The following is a 26,986-nucleotide window of genomic DNA, read 5'->3' on the forward strand; positions in this document are numbered from 1 at the left end:
TCTTTCAGGTCGCCCCTCGACCTCTGGTGTCCCAGTGAGAACAAACCAAATTTCTCCGACCTCTCCTCATAGCTAATGCCCTCCACATCAGGCAGCACTCTGGCAAATCTTTTCTGTACCCTTTCCAAAATCTCCACATCCTTCTGGTAGTGTGGTGACCAGATTTGAACACTATATTCCAACTGTGACCTAACTAAGGTTCTATAAAGCCTTGACAGTTTTGACTTGACTATTTTTAAACTCAGTGCCCCAGCCAATGAAGGCAAGCATGCCATATGCCTTCTTGACAACCTTCTCCACTTGCATTGCCACTTTCAGTGATCTATGTATCCTGTACACCCAGATCCCTCTACCTATCAATACTCTTAAGGGTTCTGGCATTTACTGCATATTTCCTATTTGTATTGGACCTTCCAAAATGCACTACCTCACATTTGTCCAGATTAAACTCCATCTGCCATCTCTCCACCCAGGTGTCCAAGATCCAGATCCTGCTGTATCCTCTGATGGTCCTCATCACTATCTGCAACTCCACCAACCTTTGTGTCATCCGCAAACTTACGAATCAAACCAGTTACATTTTCTTCCAAATCATTTATATATATTACAAACAGCAAAAGTCCCAGCACTGATCCCTGAGGAACGCCACTTGTCACATTCAGAAACATACCTTTCCACTGCTACTCTCTGTTTTCTATGATCTATGAACAATAGGGTTTATTGAAAAACTGTACTCCTTGCACTCCAGCCCTCAAGTTGCTGTAGGAGTGGTTTTCATGGGCAGGTCATCCCACACCCTCAGGTCACCTGACCCATCCTCTTAAAGGGACTATGTCCCACATCTATAATAGTCTTAAAGCAGCATCATTGAACATGTCTGCTAACAACCTTTCAGTATAATGTGAGATTGGTTAATTTCAGCAAATTCTCTGTGCTTAACGCCTTCTCTACGTGACGTCATGATGGAAGGTGCAGGTTATGGAGTGAATAAAAATCTGGAGATATAGCCACTTAAAGATGAGTTGCTACATGGACATGGGAGTGGAGGGAGGGGGACCATAAACTTCTAGCCTTTAGAAAATCAAGAAATGTTTTATTGTGATGTTTGTTTGTGCAGAGTAAAGGGTTAATGTCAGAAATACATTTTGCTGATGTAATGGTGGCGCAACATCACATTTTTGATTTGATTTATTATTGTCACATGTATTGGGATATAATGAAAAGTATTGTTTCTTGCGCACTATACAGACAAAGCATACCATTCATAGAGAAGGAAAGGAGGGCGTGCAGAGTGTATCATTACAGCCATAGCTAGGGTGTAGAGAAAGATCAGCTTAATGCGAGATAAGTCCATTCAAAAGTCTAATGGCAGCAGGGAAGAAGCTGTTCTTGAGCCAGTTGGTAACATGACTGAGTAACAGAGATCTAATGGTTGGAGAAGTTTCAATCTCCATCTCAGCCTGCTCCAGAGGTCCCCAGCATCTCAAATACCAATCTTCATCCAATTCGAATCACTCTTCACGTGGCTCAAGGCACTGGATGCTGCAAAGGCAACGGGTCCCGGCAATATCCCGGCAACAATACTGAAGACCTGCCCACCATAACTTGCTGTGTCCTAACTACACAGTACAGTTACTATACCGGCATCAACACGGCAATGTGGAAAACTGTATAAGCATATCCTGTACATAAGAAGTGGGACGTATCTAACCCAGCCAACTAGTGCCCCATCAGTCTACTCTTGATGATCAGTAAAGTGATGGAAGGTGTCATCCATAGGCACTATCAAGAGGCACTTGCTTAGTAATGACTTGCTCACTGTTGCATGGTTTGAGTTTCACTAGGGTCAGTCAACTCCTGACCTCATTACAGCCTTGGTTCAAACACAGACAAAAGAACTGAACTCCAGAAGTTCAGAGGTTGAAGTGACTACCCTTTACATTAAAGCAGTACTGAACTGGATGAGATCAGTGGCCACCAGATCAGGTCGAACGTTAAGAATCTTGTGGCAAGTAATTCCCCCCGACTCCCCAAAGTCTGCCCACCATCTGCAAGGCACAAGTCAGGAGTGTGATGGAATACTTCCCACTTGCCTGGATGTGTGCACTTCCAATAATGCTCAAGAAGCTTGAAACCATCCAGGACAAAGCAGCTTGCTTTGATTGCTACGCCTTGCACAAACATTCAATCCCTCCACCACCAACGAACATTGTGTACCATCTACATGATGCACATCAGGACCTCAACAAAGTTCCTTAAATAGCACCTTCCAAAACCACAGCCATTATCATCTAACAGGACAAGGGCTGGCGCTGCCTGGGAACACTGCCATCCGCGAACACTGCCACCCAGCATCCTAACTTGGATATATATAATTGACATTTCTTCACTGGGTCAAAATCCTGGAATTCCCTGACTAGCCATTAACAGTCACATCCTGCAAATGAATTTTTAAAAGTTTGACTTTGTGTGACCTTGAAGAGCCCTACCAAAACTGGAATCAATGAGAATCTGAGAGAAAACACTCTATTGTTTGGAGTCATACGTGGCACAAAGGAAGATGGCTGTGATGGTTGTAGATATTCTAGAATATCATGTCATGACTTCCTCAGGGCCATGTCCTAGGCCCAAACATCTTCAGTTGCTTCAGCAATGATTTTCCTTCCATCATAAGGTCAAATGTGGAGATGTTCATTGATGATTGCACAATGTTTAGCACCATTCGTGACTCTCAGATACTGAAGCAGTCCAAATGTAGCTAAACCTGGACAATATCCAGACAAGTGGGTAGAAGGACAAGGGCAGCAGATGCATGGGAGCACCATCACTTGGAGATTCCCCTCCAAGTCACTCACCTTTCTGACTTGGAAATGTATCACCGTTCCTTGACTGTTGCTGGGCCAAAATTCTGGAACTCCCTCTCTAACATCACAATGGATGTACCCAAACCTCAGGAACAGCAGAGGTTCAAGAAGGCAGCTCACAACTGCCTTCTCAAATTAAGGATGGGCAATAAATGCTGGCCTAGTCAACGGCACTCACATCCCATGAATAAATTTTGAAAAAAACCTTGGACAAGTTTCCAGTATATATGTCTGTAAAGCTTATTGGGACAATAGATGAGCCCCAAAGAACCTGGTCTTAGAGTCAGAGAATACAAAATTGGCTTGATGACAGAAGCCAGAGGGTGGTTGTAGAGGGTTGTTTTTCAAATTGGAGGCCTGTGACCAGCAGTGCGCATCAGGAATCGGTGCTGGGTCCATTGTTATTTGTTATTTATATTAATGAGTTGGATGCGAATTTAGGAGGCATGGTTAGTAAGTTTGCAGATGACACTAAGTTTGGTGGCATAGTGGACAGTGAGGAAGGTTATCTAGGATTGCAATGGGATCTTGATCAATTGGGCCAATGGGCTGACGCATGGCAGATGGAGTTTAATTTAGATAAATGCAAGATGATGCATATCGGTAGATTGGACCAGGGCAGGACTTACTCAGTTAATGGTAGGGCTTTGGGGAGAGTTATAGAACAAAGTGATCTCGGGGTACAGGTTCATAGCTCCTTGAAAGTGGAGTCACAGGTAGACAGAGTGGTGAAGAAGGCATTTGGTATGTTTGGTTTCATTGGTCAGAGCATTGAATACAGGAGTTGGGACATCTTGTTGAAGTTGTACAAGACACTAGTATGGCCACATTTGAAATACTTTGTACAGTTCTGGTCACCCTATTATAGAAAGGATATTGTTAAATTGGAAAGAATGCAGAAAAGATTTATTAGGATGCTACTGGTACTTGATGGTTTGAGTTGTAAGGAGAGGCTGGATAGACTGGGCCTTTCTTAGGGGTGATCTTATAGAGGTCTATAAAATAATGAGGGACATAGATTGGTTACATTGTCAAAATCTTTTCCCAAAGATAGGGGAGTCTAAAACTAGAAGGCATAGGTTTAAGGCGAGATACAAAAGGGTCCAGGGGGGCAATTTTTTCACATAGAGGGTGGTGAGGGTCTAGAACAAGCTGTCAGAGGTTGTGGTAGAGGCAGGTACAATTTTGTCTTTTTAAAAGCGTTTAGGCAGATAGTAAAATGGGTATAGAGGGATACGGGCCAAACACAGGCAATTGGGACCAGTTTAGAGGTTAAAAAAGGAACGACATGGACAAATTGGGCCGAAGGACCTGTTTCCATGCTGGAAACCTCTATAACTCTATAACTGGAATAGAATCATAGAATTCCAACAGTGCTGAAAGTGGTCTTTCAGCCCACCGAGCCTGCACTGACAACAATCCCACCCAGACCCTATCCCCATAACCCTATGTATTTACCTTGCTAATTTCCCTGCCACTAAGGGACAATTGAGGAAACCAGAGCACTGTAAGGAAACCCATGCAGGCATGGGGAGAATGTGTAAACTTCACACAGACAGTTACCTGAGGCCAGAATTGAACTCGTAGTCCGTGGTGCTGTGAGGCAGCAGTGTTAACCACTTCGCCACCGTCCCACCGATCCCAAAGATGAAACAGTAAAACTTTGCAAAATTTTCTAGGGGTTGCTGGTGAAACAGTGGCAGAAGACATTGAAGTGTCAGGCCACACACAGGCTTTGGTGAACCTACTCACGAACAATGAAAAGAAATTTATGGGTTAGTGGCAGAGTCATTCAAGCTCCTTTTCCCTACTGGGATATGTGATTCCTTGAGAAGAAACCCTCTCTTATAAAAAAGCAGTGAAATATGCCCAGAAGCAGATGTTGGACAGATTGAAAAATGTGTTCAATATTTGCAGAAGCTGGAACCATTTCTGGAGAAAGCAACATACAATAGTGAATTCTGGTTAAGTAAAACTACATAACAGTATCAAATACCAAATAAATGTACTGTGCAAAATGTTGCCTTTCACAATATTTTCCCATGCCATATAACCTTTAAATCCAAGCATTCCCATATTTCAGCAAGGCATCCAATTAAGCTGCAAATTACATTGGGAAGCCTTGTCATATGCATGTCTTTTAAAAGTTTTACACATCAACTGTTGTAACACAAATGTAACTACTTGTTGATAAGCCATAAAGAAAACCAGATTGTTTACTGATTTGATTTGATTTATTATTGTCACCTGTATTGGGATACAGTGATGAGTATTGTTTCTTCCGCATTATAGAGACAAGGAATAGCTTTCATCGGGAAAGAGAAGATGCCGAATGTAATGTTACAAGTCATAGCTAGCGTGTAGAGAAAGATCAACTTAATATAAGGTCGGTCCATTCACAAGTCTGATGGCAGCAGGGAAGAAGCTGTTCTTGAGTTGCTTGGCACATGATTTCAGACTTTTGTATCTTTTTCCCAATGGAAGAAGGTGAAAGAAAGTATGCCTGGAGTGCGTAGGGTCCCTGATTATGCTGACCGCTTTTTCAAGGCAGTGGAAAGTGTAGAGAGAGTCAATAGATGGGAAGCTTGTTTGTGTGATGGGCTGGGCTATGTTGACAATCCTTCATCATTTCTCGTGGCCTTGTTCAGAGCAGGAGCCATACCAAGCTGTGATACATCCAAAAAGGATGCTTTTTATGGTGCATCTGGAAAGATTAGTGAGAGTTGTAGCAGACGTGCTGAATTTCCTTAACTTCTTGAGAAAGTAGAGGTGTTAAAAGTGCAACAGAGTGAAAACATAGAGCAGCTTTTCCATGGGAAAGTCATTCAAAGTATGGACTCTGCTGCTTATTGCACCATGTTCCAGTCTGCTCCATGACTAGTGCATTTCCAGATGTTTCAGCGCTAGCTGCCAATGATTCACAGCGTAAGAGTTGAAGGCCATAGCATTCCTTTTGTTGCAGTTAGCTTGCAGATGTTATTACTCTTGATCCAAAGCTTTGCAATTGCCATCTTTCTAAATTTCAGGAAGTTGAGGCTGTTGTCTTTAGTCATTGGCAAGTCAGTGCACCAAACCTGGAAATAAATTTCTCCGGCATACTCCTTTTTATTTCCACTTGCTGCACCACGGAATATTACCTTAAATAAAAGCTAAATACAGCAGATGCTGGAGATCTGAAATAAAAACAGTAAGTGCCGGAAAAGCTCAGCTGGTCTAGGAGCACCTGTGCAGTGAGAATCAAAGTTCATGTTTTGATTCAAATATGATGATTCTTCACAGCTCACTTAAAAATTCTGATTGGCAGAAGGCTACTTTGCTTTTAACACAAGTAGTACAGTTACCCTGACAAGAACAGACCCAGAAGAGCAAGAAGACTTCTTCTCTGGTTTCAGAATCATAAAAAAGTTATGATGCAGAAAGAGGCCATTCAGCCCGTTGTGTCTGCACCAGTCAAAAAGAGAAAAAGAGACTACCTGTTCATTCCAATCCCACTTTCCAACAACTGGTCCATAGCCTTGCAAGTTACAGCACTTCAGAGGCAAATCCAGGTAACTATTAAATGAGTTGAATGTTTCAGCCTCAACAACCAACTTAGGCAGAAAATTCCAGATGCCACTGGGTGAAAAGATATTTCTTCATGTCCCCTCTAATTATTCTACCAATTGCCCTAAATTTATGCCCTCTTCATGTCAATTCACTGCTCAGTTAGGGAGGAAATAAGTTTTTCCTATCTACCCTATCAAGGCCCCTCATAATCTTGTACATCTCAATTAGGTCACCTCTTAGCCTCCTCTGTTCTAAGGAAAAGAAGCCTGGCCTATCCAATCTCTCTTTATAGTTGCAATTTTCAAGTTCTGGGAATATTTTTATAAATCTCCTCTGCATTCTCTGCAGAGGAACTCTGTCCTTCCTGTAACGTAGTGACCAGAACAATACCCAAAATTCCAGTTGAACCAATGTTCTATAAAGTTCCATCATTAAATCCCTGTTTTTATATTCAAAGCTCACTCAATAAAGGAAAACATTCTGTATGCTTTCTTGACCACTGTGGCCACCAGTCCAACCATCTTCAAGGAACTGTGGATATGCACACAGAGGTGACTTCCTCAACCTTTCTCAATACCTTTCTATTCATTAAGTATTTCTTTACATTGTTTGCCCTCCCCAAATGCAATACCTCTCACTTTTTCAGATTGAATTCCATTTGCCACATCTCCGTCCACTCAACCAAACCAGTGATACAATTCTGGAGTCAACAGCTGTCCTCTTCACTATCAACCCCATGGCCAATTTTTGTGTTATCTCCAAATTTCTCAATCATGCCTCCCACACTTAAGTCTAAATCATTAATACGCACAACAAACAGCAAGAGGCCTGACACTGAATCCTGTGGAACACCATTGGAAACCATTTTCCACTTGCAAATATATCCATCAACTATTACCCTTTATTTTGTGTCACTGAACCAATTTTGAAACCAACCTGCCACCTTCCCCTGTATCCCATGAGATCTCACTCTTCTGAACAGTCTGCCATGTGGGCTTTGTCAAATGCCATGTTGAAATCCAGGTAGATAATGTCCAATCCACTACCCTCACTAATTCTCATTACTTCCTCAAAATATTCTATTAAGTAGTAAGACATGATCTTCCCCAAACAAAACCACACTATCTCTGACCAATTTGTGCCTAAGCGATAATTTATCCTGTTTCTCAGAATCGTTTCTGATAATTTGCAATAACTCAAAACTAACTTGATGTCTGGACATATTTCTGGAAAGTCATTAAAACGTAAATGATCTTCTTAGGTTGCAGAGCTGGGCCGAGAGGTGGCTGATGGAGTTTAATGTGGAGAAGTGTGAGGTAATTCACTTTGGTAGGAATAACAGATGTGTCGAGTATAGGGCTAACGGGAGGACTTTGAATAGTGTGGATGAACAGAGGGATCTAGGTGTATGTGTACATAGATCCCTGAAAGTTGGGAATCAAGTAGATAAGGTTGTTAAGAAGGCATACGGTGTCTTGGCATTTATTGGTAGGGGGATTGAATTTAGGAGTCGCAGCGTCATGTTGCAACTGTACACAACTCTGGTGCGGCCGCACTTGGAGTACTGTGTGCAGTTCTGGTCCCCACATTACAGGAAGGATGTGGAGGCTTTGGAGAGGGTGCAGAGGAGGTTTACCAGGATGTTGCCTGGTATGGAGGGGAGGTCCTATGAGGAGAGACTGAGGGATTTGGGGTTGTTTTCGCTAGAAAGAAGGCGGCTAAGAGGGGATCTTATTGAAACATATAAGATGATTAGAGGTTTAGATAGGGTGGATAGTGATAGCCTTTTTCCTCGGATGGAGAAAGCTAGCACGAGGGAGCATGGCTTTAAATTAAGGGGGGGTAGTTATAGGACGGATGTCAGGGGTAGGTTCTTTACCCAGAGGGTGGTGAGGGATTGGAATGCCCTGCCTGCTGCAGTTGTAAATGCGCCTAGTTTGGGGGCGTTTAAGAGATCCGTGGATAGGTTTATGGACGAAAAGGGATTGGTTTAGATTAGTGGGTCATTGTTTTTTAACTGGTCGGCGCAACATCGTGGGCCGAAGGGCCTGTTCTGCGCTGTAATGTTCTGTGTTCTATGTTCTATGTTCTAGTTGCTGATGACTGCTTCTCCAGTTCAATTGAAGAGACCTAAAGGAACATTGGTTGTTCGAATGCTGTCCACATTAAGATGAGATTTCAATGAAAGACATTCAGGAGGGTGCTTGTGGCTGGAAAGTTGAAGGGATACCATTCATTCTCTATTGTGTGATGATTACATCTGCAATCAACACATTGTGTGGAGAACAGAAAATATCGATACTGTTGTCACAAGGCTGAAACTGGCTAGGGAGAGCCAATATCTTAATCCACCAGAGCGGCCAGTCTGTGATATTGAGACCAAAAGAAAGATATCTCTTGCCCAGCACAAGATTGGACCTTGTCTCAAAAAGAAAGTGAGCCCAACACTGAATTTATTTTACCATCAAGACTATAATTTATTACTACATGTTAGCAGGGCTAACATTCCATCTGAAAAAAGATGGAACCCTGAAAACTGCATTGTCTTTAGCAAACCAAGAGAAAAATCCTTCAGGTCTGCAGTGTTTCAGCCACAATCTTAACCATTTAAAGGAGTAACCTGTTTATTTTAAGTAATTTAAATGCATGTTACATCTTCGGAAATCATATTTTCTTGCATGTGTGCACATCTGGAGTATGAGGAGGTTGTGATTACATTTTGGCCGTTGTGATACATAAACTTTTATCCTTCAAAGAGAGCCTGTTTTGTGTTTGTTCTTTAAAGTCACAGAACTCAAGGGGTTAAAACACTCCTTCTGAAAAATGCATCTTGTTGCACCCAGTCAAGAGATGAGGGGGGGGGTGGTGGTAAAAGTTATGTCACATTTCTTTCCATCCATGACATTTGAAGGGGCTTGAAATTAATGATCACTAACCACTATTTCTTAATTGGCCAGAATTCTCCCATCCCGCCCACCACTGGAATTTTAATGGGTGGTTTGCAGAGAATGTGAAATGCCATTGACAGTCGGGTGGGAATTTCTGGCTTTTAGGCCACCGTGGTTGGAGAATTCCACCCATTGTTTCCCTGTAGTATGATTCATTTAACTCAGCATCATGAATCCAAGGGTTCTGTGAGGTCAAAAGGGTTCTTCCTGTCTGAGGTTGAGCATACAACTTGCCATATGCGCCGTGTTTTGATGATCTGTATTTTATATTTTTTGCTGCAGTTGTCAACTTCATGAGCGCAATATTTCTGTTAATGATTGACGGTTAATAATGAAAAAACATTTTTGCAGTGATTGCGGTTTCCTCTGCATTGAGAAGTTGAGGTGGAAGTCCCAAAACTCTTAATGCTTGCAGGGGTCTTGCCACAGAAATGTTGGAAAATAGTGCTTTTAAAGCTATTAATTCAACTCTGCTCCCTCCCCATCCAGTTAATTTGACAGTTTCACCAATTACCTTTGGAAAGCTACGTAATCAAAACTCATTTTCTTAAAAGCAAAAATGGAAAACATATGGCGTTATCGATGTCTGGAATACGCTCCAATTAAAAAGGTTAATTTCACCATTAACTAATACCCTCAAGAAGTTCAATAAGATTTACTAAAGAATAAGAAAGAACGTTGCAAGGATAATTATAGATATGCCGGATCAAATACCATTATGGGACCATAGAAATGTCATCTGTGGAATGCAAATGGTCAGGTTTCAGTGATGTAAATTGTAATGTGAGACTGATGTACAGGAGTTTTACTTTATTACTTTTGGATGGTCAGGGAGAAATCTCACTGAAATTTATACGCTTTAAGGTTTTACCTATGGCTGGCCCTCCTCCTTGGGGGAGATTAAATAAATAGAGATTGAGACCATGATAGGGCTAATTGTATGTTCTCTGTTGGAAGTATCAGAGACTACATTCTAGATTCCCATTTCCGATGTTTTCACTGACATTTTTTAAAATAGTTACAGAAATGAATAGTTTCCTGAGAAATAATAGGTAGCTATTTATCTATAGTTGGTAAATCTATTTAATCTTTTAAAATGTGCAAAGGGAATTACAGTCACCCAACATCTGCAAAAAATCATATCAGAATCTAGTAAAAGGCTATTTTCTCCACAGCAGCTTGTCTGGCCGAGTCCTCATGCTTACAAGCTCTGTCTCTGCTGAGTTCATTATCTCTTAGATGAAGAGATTTGTGGCAAACAAGTTCAAGTTTTAGTACTACCCTTTTGTCTTTATTTTGGCTGACTGCTTTATCGAGCTCAAAATGCACCAATTTTAACAGATTATTTGTATTTGATATTTGCATATATCGCTTCTCACAGATTCAGCGTTCTGTACATCCCCTAACATTTAAGCAGAATTGCCTATTCTGCTGGAATCATGCAAAACAGTAGACCAATAAATAATCACAATTTTATGTCAGCTGTCTGGAAGAGCTACTTAGTCCCATTTCTCGGACCTTGCCCTTGGTATTTATATTGTTTCTTTTTTTGAATATTCAGCCACTTTTTTACGGTTACTACCACACCATTGCTTCTGGTGGATTATTTTACATTCTTGTCACGCTTTTTGAAAAAGATCTCCTCACGTTTTCCCCTATTCTTGTTGTAACAATTTTAAACTCATGCCCTCGAGTTACTGACTTCCAGACCAAGGCTGGGATTGTCTGGCCGTTCATACCGGCGGGATTCTCCAGTCCCGCTGCCATGAATGGCGATTTGGCTGAGCACCAAATTCTCTGGCCTCGTTGGCAATGGCAGTGGGATGTGAACTCTCCCAGTTCTTTATCCCAACTTAACTTAAAATCTTTTGTAAGATTAAACACCACTCTATTAGATTTCTTCTTTTGTCCTAGTTAAATGTTTCTCCAACATTGTCTCAAAGCATCCGAGTTAATCTCATCCGTATCTTTAAATGGCAATTTTCCCAATGTTGAGCATTTGAAACTGGAAATTAGGAGCTAGTCATTGTAGAAACCACCCAATTCTCTTTTCCATTGAAATCAATAGAAAGGAAGATAGGGAAGATTTGATCATTGGTGATCATTGGTTCATAATACCAGCTTTCATGTCTAGCTGAAAGTTCAAATAGGGCTTCCAAACTTGCCTTGTGCATCATGACACACTTTGTTGGTATTGCAGTAAACATATATGGTTCAGGGAAAAGAGAGTTAAGCTAGCATGCTGCTTTGGGTTGAGTGGAGTATAGGCTAATTAGGGGTGATTCTCCCAGCCTGGAGACATCAGTGAAGGCCGTTTAGTCAATGCCTCTGCATGCTTCTGTGACCTGGATTTCCGGGGTTGTCAGCTTTACACGAAAAGTCAGCATAGCGCTGATTTAAATATTAAAATCTGCATTACTATCTGATTTGTGGGCGTGGGGCTGAGGTCTCTGGGCCTGCTGGCATCTCCACACCAGCCAGGAGTGGTTCACTTCAGCAAAGTTTACAGCAGCTCCCCACTAATGGGGGGCTGGCAGCCCAACACTACTGAAATGAAGGAGGGGGTGCTGCCAAAGGTTGGGAGTAAGAGGTGATGCCAACTGCACATTGCCAGCCTGGCCCCTGACATGGCCCAAGGGGCAAAGTGGCAATGCCCCAGGGGCACTGCCCGCAGGCATCGGGTGCTGCCAAGGAGGTAGAACCAGAGGGGGGTGGGGCCTAATGGGGCACAGCACCTGTGGGCAAGGGGATCCCGCTGCCATTCTGCATAGGGGTCAGTGGCAGAGTGATTGGGGCTGACCATTGGGGTGAAGCTGGAGAGAGGAGGGTCCTGGGGACATCAGAAAACATCCGGGAGGCCAGAGATTGGGGGTGGGGAGGATCAGAGGGGTAGCGTTGCAGGGTCACGGGGCTGGCCAGCGAGCGGGAGGCTCACAGATGTGGCCACTGCACATGCGCCAATCTCGGCTCTGACAAATGGGCACATGCGCAATGGCCCGCTCACTGCTACGCTGCCGGCCTTTCCAGTGGGAACAGGCCCGCCCCCAGATTTTCAGCTTAGATCTCCTTGAGGCACTCTTGCAGTGTACAGAGTGTGGGAGATCCATTTTGAAAATCCTGCTTTAAAAAAAAGTGGGAGTTTCTGTTTCTATGCAAATTTGGCACTTGGAATTTTTTCTGGGAGACTCCCGGCCAATGTTTTTGCATCTAAGGATAACTATTGATTTGGAGGCTCACATATTGAATCGTAGAATTATGGAGTAGTTATAGCACAAAATCTGCGCCTGTGTCCTCAGGTGCTTCACATACTAAGTGAGCTAACCCATCCTCTAGAATTTTCAAAATACCCTTTAAAAAAAATGGAGCAACAGGAAGCTTCCATGACAATCTGACAGAAATGATTGTCTTCTGCTGGAAATCAGGCAGAGACAAAAATTGACTCTGTCATAAGGAGGAATCTAAACATCACAGAATTCCTACAGTGCAGAATGAGACCATTCGGGCCATCAAGCCTGCACCGACCATAACCCCATCCAGATCCCATCCCTGTAACCCTGCCAATGGTCTGACACTAAGGGTCAATTTATCATGGCCAATCAACCTAACTCACACACCTTTGGAGTGTGGGAGGAAACTGGAGCACCCGGAGGAAACCCACGCTGACATGGGGAGAATGTGGAAACTCCACACAGTGAGCCGAGGCTGGGATCGAATCCCAGTACCTGGAGCTGTGAGGCAGCAGTGCTAATCACTGTGCCGCCCTCCCAACCTGTGCTGTAAATATTGTAAAGAGCAGCTTCATATCATACAGGATAACTCCATTAATATTTATCAGCACTCGTGTTCATGTGTAAACAGCTCAAAATAAAAATGATAAGCAAACAAAACCAGCAAATCCCAGATTTCTACCCATTTGTATTTTAATTTTTGAAAAACTATCAGCTTATTTGCCATAAATCCGCTTTCCAGGCATTGAAGTTACATCTAAAAACATTTCTTCAATTTGGATCCACTGTCAGTGTTCATGTTGGATCTTCATAGGTGCTTAGTCCTAAATTGTTGTGCCTGGATTGGTTACCAATCTGTTTCTTTTTATTCGTTCATGGGATCTGGGCATCATTGGCTGGGCCTTGAACTGAGGACATTTTAACAGTCAACCCCATTGCTGTGGATCTGGAATCACATACAGGCCAGACCAAGTAAGAACAGCAGATTTTTTTCTCTAAAGGACTTAGGAGAATCAGATGAGTTTTGATGACAATGAACAATGGTTTCATAGTCATCACTGGACTTTAACGCTCGGCTTTGACCTGATTCAAATTTTGCCATTTGCCATGGTGGGGTTCGAACCCAGGTCCCCAGAGCATTACCCTGGGTCTCTGGATTATTCGTCCAATGACAACACCACCGTGCCACCACCTCCCGACAGCTCACAGTTTTACAGTACAGAGAGATTTTAATTGACAAGGGAATCAAGAGTTAGGAGCGAAATGGTTTTAAGACACAATCAGATCAACCATGATCTTATTGAATGGTGGAACAGACATAGGTGGGCCAAAAGACCTACCCTTGCTTCTACTTCTTGTGATCTCAATGGCTTACAAACAATGGCTGTAAGAAGCACTCATGAGAATTTTCAGTCTAATACATGGGCTGATCAAAATGATCAAAGGAAAAAACTTCAACTAATTTCTAATGAATATCCCATAATTACCTTCCAAATTCACAAAAAAATGTATTTAACTCCAAAATATCCCTCACCTCATGAATAAGAAATAACAAATCAACCACCATGCATCATCCTGGTTATCAATAAATCATTTATTCACAGATTTGGCTTGTTAATTAATTGTAGTATGCACCACACTTAGTCACATGATGACTACTGTAAAGCAATGACACTTCACATGAGTTAACTTTCACCACTTTCTACAAAATAGTCTGCAGAAAAGTTCTTCTTGATCCTCAGGTGATGTCTGATCTGCAGAGGAAACTATTTTAAAATTGTGAAAGTTTATCCATGTGAAAATATTTCATCTTCAAGAATGTTTTACACAGTTGATACAAGTATTCTAACATAAATTTTAGTACTCCTCTAATGAACTAAATATCAAACTGTGGAGCTTTACTTCAGTTTTGTCATATCATACAATACTGCTGTTCAGTGCTTGTTGATGGTACACACAGATACGATCCTAGTCACCTATCTCACCATTCTATGCTCTGTGTGAAATACTGTTCAAGCAGGGTTTCGCCATACTAGATTTTGGAATAATCAAGTTGTTTATCGACGATTTACAATATTATTGATTAACTGCTACAACTTAATTCGAAAACCAAGTGAAAGATAAAAGTTGTTTAAGGAAATGCAATGCTTGCTGATTATATTGTGGGATTCAGGATTTATAAACTGGCAAATATTTCTCCGTCACCAGAAGTTTCAGAATCCTTTGAACGACAGTAGCATTTTTGCACCATAACAAACTGATTTTTTTTTAATAGAGAGATGGTCAGAGACAGAGAACGTCAATGTGTTTCATGACGCAAGGAAAACACAGTGCCTAAATGGGTAAGAATACAGACAATGGCTGAATTGCAAAGCAGTTGGATTCATCTACACCGTCACATGCCTTGTGCTTTTCCATTAAACCATGCTAGAATCAATACTGTTCATATATCAGTGCAACATTGTCCTAGCTTGACTAACTAAACATTCATTATTTCTTAAGAAATGATTTATAAAATTGCACTAAAGCAATTAGAGCTTGGTAACGAGAACAGGTTTCATTAAAAGGGAGAATTTGGTGAGCGAACAGTCTCAGAAGAGCTTGGTGAGTAATCTTCAGATTCAGAGTTGTGTTCTGGTGCATTAGTTTGTACCACGTAGCCTCTCCTCACATCCTGGTTGCATCTTCTTCGGAAAACCTGCCTCTCCTTATCAAGAGCGGTGGTCTGTCAGGGTCATAAAATAGTAAATGAGAAAAAAATCAAGTTTGGGACATATTAAGGAACATAATCTAACATTAAACTATATTAAAATCAATACTTAATCAATGTACAATTCATTTGTGGCTATTTCATCATTCTTTTGTTCTTTTAGCCTATGCTTTTATAAGCATTCCAACCATTGGTCACATTGTACAAAACATCATTTATTATAAAGTAATGCCTGCAGAACACATTTGCTCCAGTTAGCTTTCTAATGCACAGGAAAAAATCATTTCATTACAGTGAACAATTCTTACAAAAGTAAAATCCCTCTCAGCCTCATGAAAAGATTTTTTTTTATTGACAGCACTCCACATATTGTAAGATCTTAAGCTCAAGATTTTTAGCTCAAGGTCTTTTCCATGTTTGGGAAAGTATGTCTAAAATGCAGGAATACTAGGATCCTGTGTTAGAACGAGGCTGCTGGTGGTGGTGGGGGCGGCGGGGGCAGTGGGGGGAGGGGGTGCATAAAGCCCTTTATTTGACTTCTTTGAAGAAAGAGATTAATTTTCGACAGTTCATCTCTGTTGTCCTCGGCCCCCATTCTTACAAATGTAGACCGCTTCCTAAGGTTGCGGTGTGTAATATCCTCCAGTACTTAGTTCAATTGGTCTTTATTTACATCTTAGGTTTGACATAGTTCTAGGCTTTCTTTTAGAATTATAATCAACCATTGGCTCGCAGATTTTGCATACTGTGATCCCTAAAACAACTGTACAATCCTGGAACTCCATGCAATAAAAATTGAATTTGGCTTATTCAATCACTATAAGCCAATGGCCCGGATTATATGAACAATATAGGCAAAGCCACTCGTTTTCTATTTGAACACAAAAAACAAACAGAATCATGATCAGTAAAATTGCACTTTCCCTATTTAATATAAATATATTTTAGCACATTCATTCACCACAAGCTTACTATCCTGCTTATAAAATATTATCTATGCATACTAAATGGAAAACAAATCTGAACATATTGAATTTACAGAAGAAAGCAATGTTGGTTAATCACCAAAGTTAATTTGCATATGTATATATTCACTTTCCCATTATCGATACGTGTAGTCTGTCAGTATCGTGTCTTATTTTTGATTTGATGAGGCAGAAGAAATGATCTTTGAAAAATACAAATTGCCACTTTTAGGTTAAAGAAAATACATAAACTAAAATAATTTTTAAAGTAAGTAAAATAGCACTTTTCATTTTCTCCCTGAATTCTTTCTATCATAAGAATAAAAGAATAGGATCAGGAGTAGATCATATTGCCCCTTGAGCCTGCTCCACCCATTCTGTATGAGCATGGCTGATCTTCAGCCAATTTCCCACTCACTTCCAGTTGACTCGATTCCCTGAGAGATCAAAAGTCTGATTATTTGAGCCCTAACTATATTCAAATATAGAGCATCCACAACTCTCTCAGCTAGAGAATGGCAAACATTCACAATCCTTTCACTGAAGCAATTTCTCCTCACCTCAGCAGTAAATGATTGGCTCTTTATCCTGAGGGTGCCCCTGTGTTTAAGATTCTCCAGCCAGAGGAATCAATCTCTCATCATCTACTCTTGAGAACCTCATATGTTTCAATGAGGTCACCATTCTCTCTTCTAAACTGCAGAGATGATAGCCCAATTTACTCAGCCTTTGATAACTGAGCAACCTTTTCATCTCAGGAAACAAACTATTGAACATTTGCTGCACTGCCTCTAATGCAAGCATATCCCCTTCTTTAACTTGAGGCCAAAATTGCCCACAGCACACAATGTGTGATCTCAACAAAGTGATGTACGATTGGAGAAAGACTTCCTTATTCTTGTACTCTAGTCTCCTTGCAATAAAAGCCAACATGCCATTTGCCTTCCTAATTGCTTGCTGTACATGCAATTCCCTGTGATCATTAGAATTTACATGTTTCACATCTTTTAAAAAAATTCTGCTTTTCTATCCTGGTTTCTACTTTTACTGTCAAAGAATGTCAGACTTGCCCACACTATACTCCATCTGTCAACTTGATCACTAATCACTTGACCTGTATATATATTGTTGTGTCCTCCTCAGTTTATATCCCCACCTAGCTTTGTATCATCAGCAAACATTGATACATTACTTTCACCCTTATGTCTAAGTTAACATAGGTGGTAAATAGCTGAGGGCCCAACACTGATTCATACAATGCCCCACTAGGCCAAGCCCGAAAACTTACAAATGCCCCATTTATCCTTACCCTTTGCTTCTTGTCTGTTAAACAATCTTCTTAAACACCATGAGCTGTTTATCTTACAGACTAATCTTTTGCGTAGCACTTGATTGAATGCCTTTGGAAATCCAAATGTACAACATCTACTGGTTCCCTTTTATCTGCGCTACTCACATCTTCAAAAAATTCTAATAAATTTGTCAAAGACGATTTCCCTATTAGTAAAAAGGGACTTTTAGTAAAAGGCACTTTGTTCTCATCCACACAAGTAGCAAGTATCTCGTATCTATTGTTCATAGTAAAGAACTGTGGTTCCAATACTTGCATCAACCCCAACTGATGCCCCTGTGCCTAATGTCTCAGTTAGGAGAGCAAGTGATAATATTCAATAACTCTGTATAATGAGGCTTTTACTTCCATAAGTCAGATGGACTGGACTGTTGCCAGTTATAATCAGCTTCAAAAGTGGAAACAAAAAATAACTTAACAAGGAAAGGAGTGAGCATTCTATGTACAATACTTGAAGCATTAAATTAGATTTTATGGGTACTCAGGTTTTTTTTAAATATCTGGAAAGATCAGAATAAACTAATGATGCCATTGAGTCACTGTCACCTTGCTGGTATGGAACATTTAACATTCTGAAAGTCATTAAGAGTTATAACTGATTAGGCACTTTGCTGAAAATTAATATGACATATCAACATACTCCTTGTCTTAAAACTTTGTTCTTGGAACACATTGGCACAGTTTCTGCTGAGAATGTTGTGCACCAGAAACTTAACTGGCTTGCCACATAAACACAGTGGCTACAAAAGCAGATCAGAGGCTGGGATTACTCAGTGAATAACTCACCTCCTGACTTTCCAAAGCCTGTCCACCATCAACAAGGCACAAGTCAGGAGTGTGATGGAACACCTCCAACAACATTATCCAGGACAAAGCAGCCCGCTTGATTGGCACCACATCCACAAACATCCACTCCCTCCACCCGCTCAGTAGCGGCAACAGCAGTTGTAGCAGTATCTACAAGATCCACTGCAGTAATTCACCAAAGATCCTTAGACAGCACCTTCCAAACCCACAACCACTTCCATCTGGAAGGACAAGGGCAGTAGGTACATGGAACACCACCACTTGCAAGTTCCCCTCCAAGCCACCTACCATCCTGACTTGGAAATATATCGCTGTTCCTTCACTGTCGCTGGGTCAAAATCCTGAACTTCCCTCCCTGACAGCATTGTGGGTCAACCCAATGCACATGGACTGCAGTGATTCAAGAAGGCAGCTCACCACCACCTTCTCAAGGACAAATAGAAATGGGCAACAAATGTTGGCCGCCCATGTCCCATGAATATAAAATAACCTATGTTGTCATAGCGGCTCAGACTTTATACTACTCGACCCATCTCAGACTAATAGGTGAAGAGTACAATACTGCAGCAGAAAAAAAAAAGTTACCTTGTAGAGCATACAGAACTGAGTGATAAGAGACTGCACGTGCATAAATATACACTAACAAGACATAGGTAGAAACTGTATAACTGGAAATTCCACATTAGAAAATACTACAGAGCCTTTGCATGACAGAGCAACAAATGAAATATGAAAGGTAGGATATGAACGTGGAATTCTACAAATCAGCCATGGTCTTATTGAATGATGGAACAAATTCAAAGACTTGAATGACCTACTCCTGTTTCAATGACTCAAGCTTCAGATGATCCAAATTTAACTGCTTATCATACCTGTACTGAAAAATATCTTTGTATTGGAGTCTACGACAGCAATGTTAACACCCAATCATAATATCACCTACTGCTGTAGAGAGCACACACTTTAATTTGTCAGCAATTACCTAGTCTGAATCCAGCATCTTTCTGGCTCCACTGATGGCATTCTCAGTATTACATTAGTACTGCAAAATTGTGGCGCAGACATCAGATAATTTGAGAGGCACTGGCTGCGTTGCAAGGCACAACTCCCATCTGCTTTCATCATAGGTAGGTGAAGATGCTAATATATGATCAGCGATCATCCTGATATGTATACAGATTTTGTTGCACCTAAGGTCTGTTCATGTCTGGAGATAATGCAAAGGTGCCATGATGTAGGGCTGATACTCTTGGTCTTCAAAGAGATATCCTTTCTGTTTAGTTGTGCCTTCAATTAAGTCTGCAATGGGTCACTGTTTTAAAGTGGAAGCGCTGTGACTGAAGCCTGGTAGCTGTCTTTGTCCTGTATGATGGGTTGTCCTTAGGTCCTGACCTACTGCAAGTTGATGGTGTTACACCAATTTAGTGTTCTCCTGGAAAATCCAAGAATGTAGTGAAATTGGGCAGACTATCATACTGCTGTTTAGTGGGAATGCAGGTGAATGTAGAATAGTGTATAATCATTTATTTGATACAGCTATGGAAGGCAAATTAGCTGATATTAGTGTTGTCCCCATCTCTCATCTAGAAGGCTAGAGGAAAATATCACTCACTCTTGCGAATATGACACTGACTGTGCCATTGGTATGAATGAATATGGCTACAGATCCTAAAACAGGTGACACAGCTCTAGAACTTCCCTTTTCCTGATTTAATGGTGGTGGTGTCAGGTTTGCTCAATAATTTCCCAGTAGTTGAGCTTCAGACTGTTGATACAGTAGATGGCATCATGGGGGGTGCAGCCAGCTTGTGTGTTTTACTCATTCATTGGGCTTGGGCTTCACTGGCTGGCCAGCATTTACTGCCTGTCCCTGGTTGAGGGTCAACCACACTGCTGTGGGTCTGGAGTCACATGTAGGCCCACCAAGTAAGAATGGCAAATTTCCTTCCCTAAAAGGCACTGGTGAATTGGATGGATTTTTCTGACAATCAGCATCTTTAGGCTTCTGATTCCAGATTTAAAAAAAATTGAATTCAAGTTCCACCACCTGCCGTGGCAGGATTCAAATCTGGTTCCCCAGGACATTATCTGAGTTTCTGGATTAATAGTCCCGTGATAACAGCACCACCACCCCACCGGTCTGCGTCTGGTGCTCCCTGATATCCCTGGCATCCTTTCACCGTTTTCTTCATACTTTTCCATAAAGCCAGTGACACTTGAGAACTGAAAACAATCTCTAAAGTACACCAGGATGGTATTAAGAGAAGCGAATAGTGCAGCTTTAAAAGGTCTGTCTGGACACATATGAAGCTAGCTGGCCTTTGGCCCTCGACTGAAATGGAGGAGACTATCGCAATGTATGTGAAACCAGGAAAATCACACTATTTTCTTTAAAATCATATTTAGACTCATATGAATTATAATGAACATCTCAACAGCATGTTGCCATTACATAATCAAATCAGGAATTTAAAGTGTAGAATAAGCAGCAAGCAAGTGAGTTGAAGGTCTCATGGTTTTTTCCACTCTCACTTAAGCAGCTCCTGCTGAGATGAGCACTTTCACCACCATTCATACTTTATAACCTTTAGCTACTTAGAAAAATGCAAATGCATTAACTTTTATGATAAAGGAAAGGCTATTAAAACAATATGACACTCAAAAATTTAACATCAAAAAATAGATCACTTGAATCTTAGATATTGCATGAATCGAGAGTAGCGATTAATGTGCAGTAAATGCATACGTTCTAAGAGCAACTCCAGCTCCCTGAGCTCAATAACTATGTTGATATACTAATGACCACAGTAAATGTTTCTGGATGTTTTATGCTGGAATAGGAGCCCTTAAGCTGATTAAAACCCTCTGTTGGTCTTGTTTTCCTTTTCAAAGTTCTTTGCCCTTATTTCGGTATACAAAACACTCATATGGTCAGTACAACTACATAATAACAATTTGAAAAGAAAAATAACCTCACATCTGTGGTACAATCGATATATTTGAGATAAACTAAGGTTAAAGCTTAATAAAATGGATTTAAGAGACTTTCAGGTTGCGTTAATGAGCCGCTGATGGTATGTAAGAATTTTACAATACTGAAATTGGAAGCAGAAATCCCATTACAGCAACCTGTTTTAATCGAAGTCTGAGATCAAATAGCCATGAAGAGTATTAGTTTTCATGTTAATATGCTTCTCTAAACTGCATCAACAACATGCAGAGTGGAAGGGATAAATTGTTATGACATTTCCCATCATTCTCAACTCTTATGCTTGCACTGAAGAACAATCTCTCCATTTAATGTTTTTGATTTTTTTTTGTTTTACAGTCGTGTTCTGGGAAATTGGATACTTTCTTATTTTGCGAACTCAGTGTTACTGTTCAGCATTCTCTGGCTCCCTTTATTTTGACCAAATAGTAATGTGCCTTGATTTTCAGTCTCTGTAGATTGTCCTTAATTAAATTAGAGGCATTTTTCATTTCCCACAGCAGTTAACATGGGATTTCTCTAAGTAAGGCTGCCAATTCAGTGCCAAATTGCGGGAAATTTTGAGCTTTAGGTCTATGCGAAAGGGCTGTAAAAGTTCAGGCTCATTTCATTTGGGATCTATGCAGCTAAAACTGAGAAGGGACTGTCATACCATCAGACTGGACTGGTGTCACATGTAAGGCTCCCAAAGTGAAATACTCTGCTGTTATCCCACAACCTCAAACCTGAACCAATCAACATTCTATAATTATCATTTTGTGACCAGAGAAGGGAGTAAGATGGGATGTTATTCTTTCACAGGATGTGGGCATCACTGGCTAGGCCAGCATTTGTTGCCCTTCCTTAATGGTCCATGAGAAAGTGTGCTGAACATCCTTCTGGAAGCTCTGCAGTTCATGTGGTTATAGGTACACCCACAGTGCTGTTAGAAAAGGAGTTCCAGGTTTTTGACCCAGCGACAGTGAAATGATGATGATATAGTTCCAAGCAAGGATTGTATGTGGAAGGGGAACTTAAAGTTGATGGTGATCCCATGGATCTGTTGCCTTTTCCCTCCTAGATGGCAAAGCTGCAGAGTTGGAAGGTGCAACCAAAGGAATCCTAGTGAATTGCTGCAGTGCATCTTATAGATAGTAAATACTGCTGCTGCGTCAGTTGAGCAGGAAGTGAATGCTTAAGGTGATTAATGGGGGCACGCGGGGTGGGGTGCAATCAAGCAGGCTGCTTTGTCTTGGACGACATCTTGCTTCTCAAGTGTTGTTGAAGCTGTACTCATTCAGGCAAGGGAAGAGTATGTACAACCATCATACTGCAGAAGTTTGCTGAAGGCAACTATAATTCTAGTGGGAGAGCCACATTTAACTTGGTGATAATTATCAGTTACACAGTTTGCAATGTGGGTACAATCTTTATAGAATGATCTAGGTGGAGAGAAATTGTTTCTTGATGCATTGATCAAGGTGAAGTAAAGCACAGTGGCACAGTGGTTAGCACTGCTGCCTCACCATGACAGGGACCTGGGTTCGATTCCTGCTTGGGTCACTATGTGTGGAATTTGCACATTCTCCCCGTGTCTGTGTGGGTTTCCCCCAGGTGCTTGGGTTCCCCCCCCACACTCCAAAGATGTGCTAGTTAGGTGGATTTGTCATGCTAAATTGCCCCTTAGTGTCGGGGGACTAGCTAGGGTAAATGCATAGGGTTATCGGGATAGGGCCTGGGTGGAATTGTGGTTGGTGCAGACCCAATGGGCCAAATGGCCTCCTTCTGCACTGTAGGATTTTATGATTAGTGAATTAGAGTCTTCTGGCTTTACTGAGCCCCTTTGATGGGCTAGCAGGTGATTATTCCCGTTACTGTCAGTGCCCTGAAATCTCATCACAATGTAAATGAAAATAAACCAGAAGTTAAAACAAAATGTTAGAGTTAATAAAATATATCATAGTCAGGGAAAGGATACTTGAACATATCTACTTTTTGCCATACCCAGGCAAATAGGCAACTTGGCACTTGACAATGGAAGGGATACAGAGGCAACTCAAGTTGGCTGGTCCTTTGAATTTTTTGTGGATTAATTCTCGCACGAGTTTCATCAGACTATATTTGGAATATTTGAATGGTGAATATAGAACCGAAATTCAGTCCTCATAAGAAATGTCCCCTTGATGTTGGTTAAACCCATGAACGAGAGAGGTAGTGTGTGCACTGAATAACCCAACTTAAGCTGGAACGTTATAATCTGAAGGTAGAGCGTAAGTGTACAGTTAATGAAAGAATCCTGAAGAGCATTGATGTACAGAGAGATCTTGGTGTTCAAGTCCATAGCTTCCTGAAAGTGGTCACACAAATAAATAGGATGATAAAGAATGCATATGGCATGCTAGCCTTTATTGGTCGGGGCATTGAGTACAAGAGTCAGGCGTCATGTTGCAGCTATTTAAAACTTTGGTTAGGCTGCACTTGAGTGTTGTGTTCAATTCTGGTCCCAACATTACAGGAAGGATGTAGAGGCTTTAGTGAGGATGCAGAAGACATTTACCAGGATGCTGCCTGGATTAGACTGTATGAGCTATAAAAGGAGAGGCTGGACAATCTGGAGCAACAGAGGCAGAGAGGAGATCTGATAGAAGTCCATGAGAGGCATGGATAAGGTTGACAGTCAGAATCCTTTTCCCAGAGTTGAAATGTCTAATGCTAGGGCATGTGCACTTGAGATGAGAGGGGGAAAGATGAAAGGACATGTGAGGGGCAAGTTTTTTTTAAACACAGAACACACTGTCAGGGATGGTGGTGGAGGCAGATGTGATAAGGATGTCTAAGGGGCTTTTAGATAAGCATATAAATATGCAGGAATGGAGGGATCTGGACCAAGTGCAGGCAGATTTAATTTGGCGTGATGTTCCATACAACATCATGCGCCAAAGGGTTTGTTCATAAGCTATGCTGTTCCATGTTCCTTGTTCTAGAATCAAAGAACAGATACATAATTAGTCTGCCAGAATAAACTGGGCACCTGTGCCAGGCCTGAGGTTCACTCAATATTTGGTCTTGGGCCTCATTTCAATTCGACTAGCGCACTGCTCACATCTGCTCCTTTGCCTAAGCACTGCAATAGCAAAGTGCACAAAAACTTTTAGCCACAGGCCCAAGAAGACTCTGAGAAGGATGGAGGAAGACGGTGATCGGGAAGGGGGCTGACAACAGTCTTCTGGAGAGCAGTAGACTCGGAGAAGAACTCCTGCACCTTTCTGCTCTATGCGCTTTAAACAAACTTACCTTTTTAGTGATGACCTCAGTTGTTCTTTAAGGTTGCCGGTTAGGCTGCATTTAAATTTGGCTACCTGAAAGCAACTAGCCTGACAATGTTCAGGACAGTTTAGTTGAAATCAGCGTCAGGCTTACTGTTTGCCAATAAAGGGATTAATGTCTGTTTCAGGAGCAGGATTCTGGAGAGTTTTTCCAATGCAGGGCGGCACAGTGGTTAGCACTGCTACCTCACAGCTCCAGGGGCCAGGTTCAAGCCTTGAGTGACTGTGTAGAATTTGCACATTCTTCCTGCATCTGCGTGGATTCCCTCCAGGTGCTCTAGTTTCCTCCCACAGTCCAAAAATGTGGATTGGCCATAGTAAATGTGTGGGGTTACGGGGATAGGGCAGGGAAGGCGGCCTGGTAAATACTCCTGTCAGAGAGTCGGTGCAGACTCGATGAGCTGAATAGCTTCCTTCTGCACTATGGGGATGCTATGAATATGGTGACTGGCATATTTTCAGTATAGAATGTGCAAATGCACACTATCCACCAAGCTGAATGCTTATGCACCCAGAAAAGATCATTACAGACCATTTGACCTCTCCTAATATCCATTGTAATTTTCATAACTCACTTGCAACTCAAGAACTGTAAGACCTCTTAATTTTAGGTGCAAAGAAAGAAATGTAAGAGTATTGAGATTAGTTAGAAATTCTTCCACACATTAAACTGATTCTATGCACAGAATCCGGCACCCTTTCTCCAGAATAGAATGAGATCCAAAGATAAGAATGAAAAGGGGAGAAAATCAGGGCCAAAAATAGCAAAGCAAATGGTAAAGTAATGTACAACTTAATTTCCTCAAACATTTTCTTACATTTTCTTGGAGATTTCTTCTCAGGCATACAATTTTCACCACAATATCAGAAGTTCAATGTTTCAGTTGTGCTCCTGGTGTACTTGTATTGGTATCACAGAGGGAACATGGGGTAAAAAAAATATAAGGAACGCATCAAGGGACATAGGGTTAGCACGAGAAAATTACAAAAAGAAAACAGGGATCATGAAAATACAAGAAAAACGTAACAACTGAACCAAATGAAGACAGGAATACATGCAAATAAAGCAGGCAAGAGAAAGTAAAACAAAACTCAGCAAGGAAACAGGGAAATACTACACAGAAGTCTATAATTGCATGAATTCATGGAGTTTGGAAATTGCGCATTTAAATTTAAAGATTTAAGTACAAAATTTCAGAACCAATTTATTTTAAAGTCTTTGCCAACAATTACAGGTCACCATTAACCTAAATTTATGTTTATCAAGTAAAGGATAGTAATGAAGGAAAGTCAACCAGATATAAATTGACCATCAGTTCCACTGGAGAAAGTGGAGGAACGCACTGGCTAACCAGTTTAGAAATGAATGAATCTAGGTGCTTCCTTTGTTATTGGTCAGTTCCTACCATGGCAGTGTGACTATTGCACCAAGAGAAGCTACCCAAAGAGGGACGGTTCTCCAAGGATGATGCTTCTGTGTGACTCTATTTGTACTCACGGGAGGAAACTTGTACCCCCATGATAAATGATGAATAAGCTGGCGGGAGGAGGCATTTAATTGAGTGAAAGGGTAGCTAGTGGAGATCCCGCCACATTCCCACCAAATTACTGCTCACTTAAGGACCTTAACTGACCTGTGTTACCTATGTGCTGGTGTTAACCCTTGCTGAGCCAAGATCACAACAAGCTAATCTGTTGCATTTGCTTGGGCGTTTATAAAGAAAGGTTCTTTTTCAAAGCTACACAGTACCTGATCCGACGATCCAGAATCAGGATCTCAGAATATTACAGTGCAGAAGAGATCCTTCAACCCATCGAGTCAGCACCGACGCATGAAATGTCTTGACCTGCCCACCTAATCCTATTTGCCAGCACTTGGCCCATAGCCTTGAATGTTACGATGTGCCCCTCCAGATACTTCTTAAAGGATGTGAGGCATCCCACCTCCACCATCCTCCCAGGCAGTGCATTCCAGTCTGTCACCACCCTCCGGGTAAAAACATTTTTCGTCAAATCCCCCCAAACCTCCCCCCAGCCAACTTTTAATTTGTGTCCCCTTGTAACTGACCCTTTAACTAAGGGGAACAGCTGGTCCCTATCCACCCTGTCCATGACCCTCATAATCCTGAGCATCTCAATTAGGTCATCCCTCAGTCTTCTCTGTTCCAATGAAAACAACCTAAACCTACCCAGCCTCTCTCCATAACTTAAATGTTCCATCCCAGGCAGCATCCTGGTAAATATCCTCTGCACCCCTCCAGTGCACCACATCCT

At 41.4% G+C, this 26,986-nt stretch overlaps 1 protein-coding gene across 3 annotated transcripts in view; it reads right to left on the reverse strand.

The window, feature by feature from the left end:
- Positions 1 to 14,167: 14,167 nt before the first annotated feature.
- dclk1a (doublecortin-like kinase 1a) overlaps positions 14,168 to 26,986 on the reverse strand; it is a 314,126-nt gene continuing 301,307 nt past the window's right edge. For 2 of the 3 annotated variants that reach the window (XM_080197467.1, XM_080197469.1), the window contains one exon: positions 14,168 to 15,310. In XM_080197467.1, coding sequence (XP_080053593.1) covers positions 15,146 to 15,310 — 165 coding nt within the window. In that variant the 3' untranslated portion in view covers positions 14,168 to 15,145. The remainder of the gene's footprint in view (positions 15,311 to 26,986) is intronic. The other variant, XM_080197468.1, reaches the window with a different exon arrangement.

Source organism: Carcharhinus amblyrhynchos, chromosome 10 (assembly GCF_965287045.1).
Source record: "Carcharhinus amblyrhynchos chromosome 10, sCarAmb.v2.hapA, whole genome shotgun sequence".
NCBI lineage: Eukaryota > Metazoa > Chordata > Chondrichthyes > Carcharhiniformes > Carcharhinidae > Carcharhinus > Carcharhinus amblyrhynchos.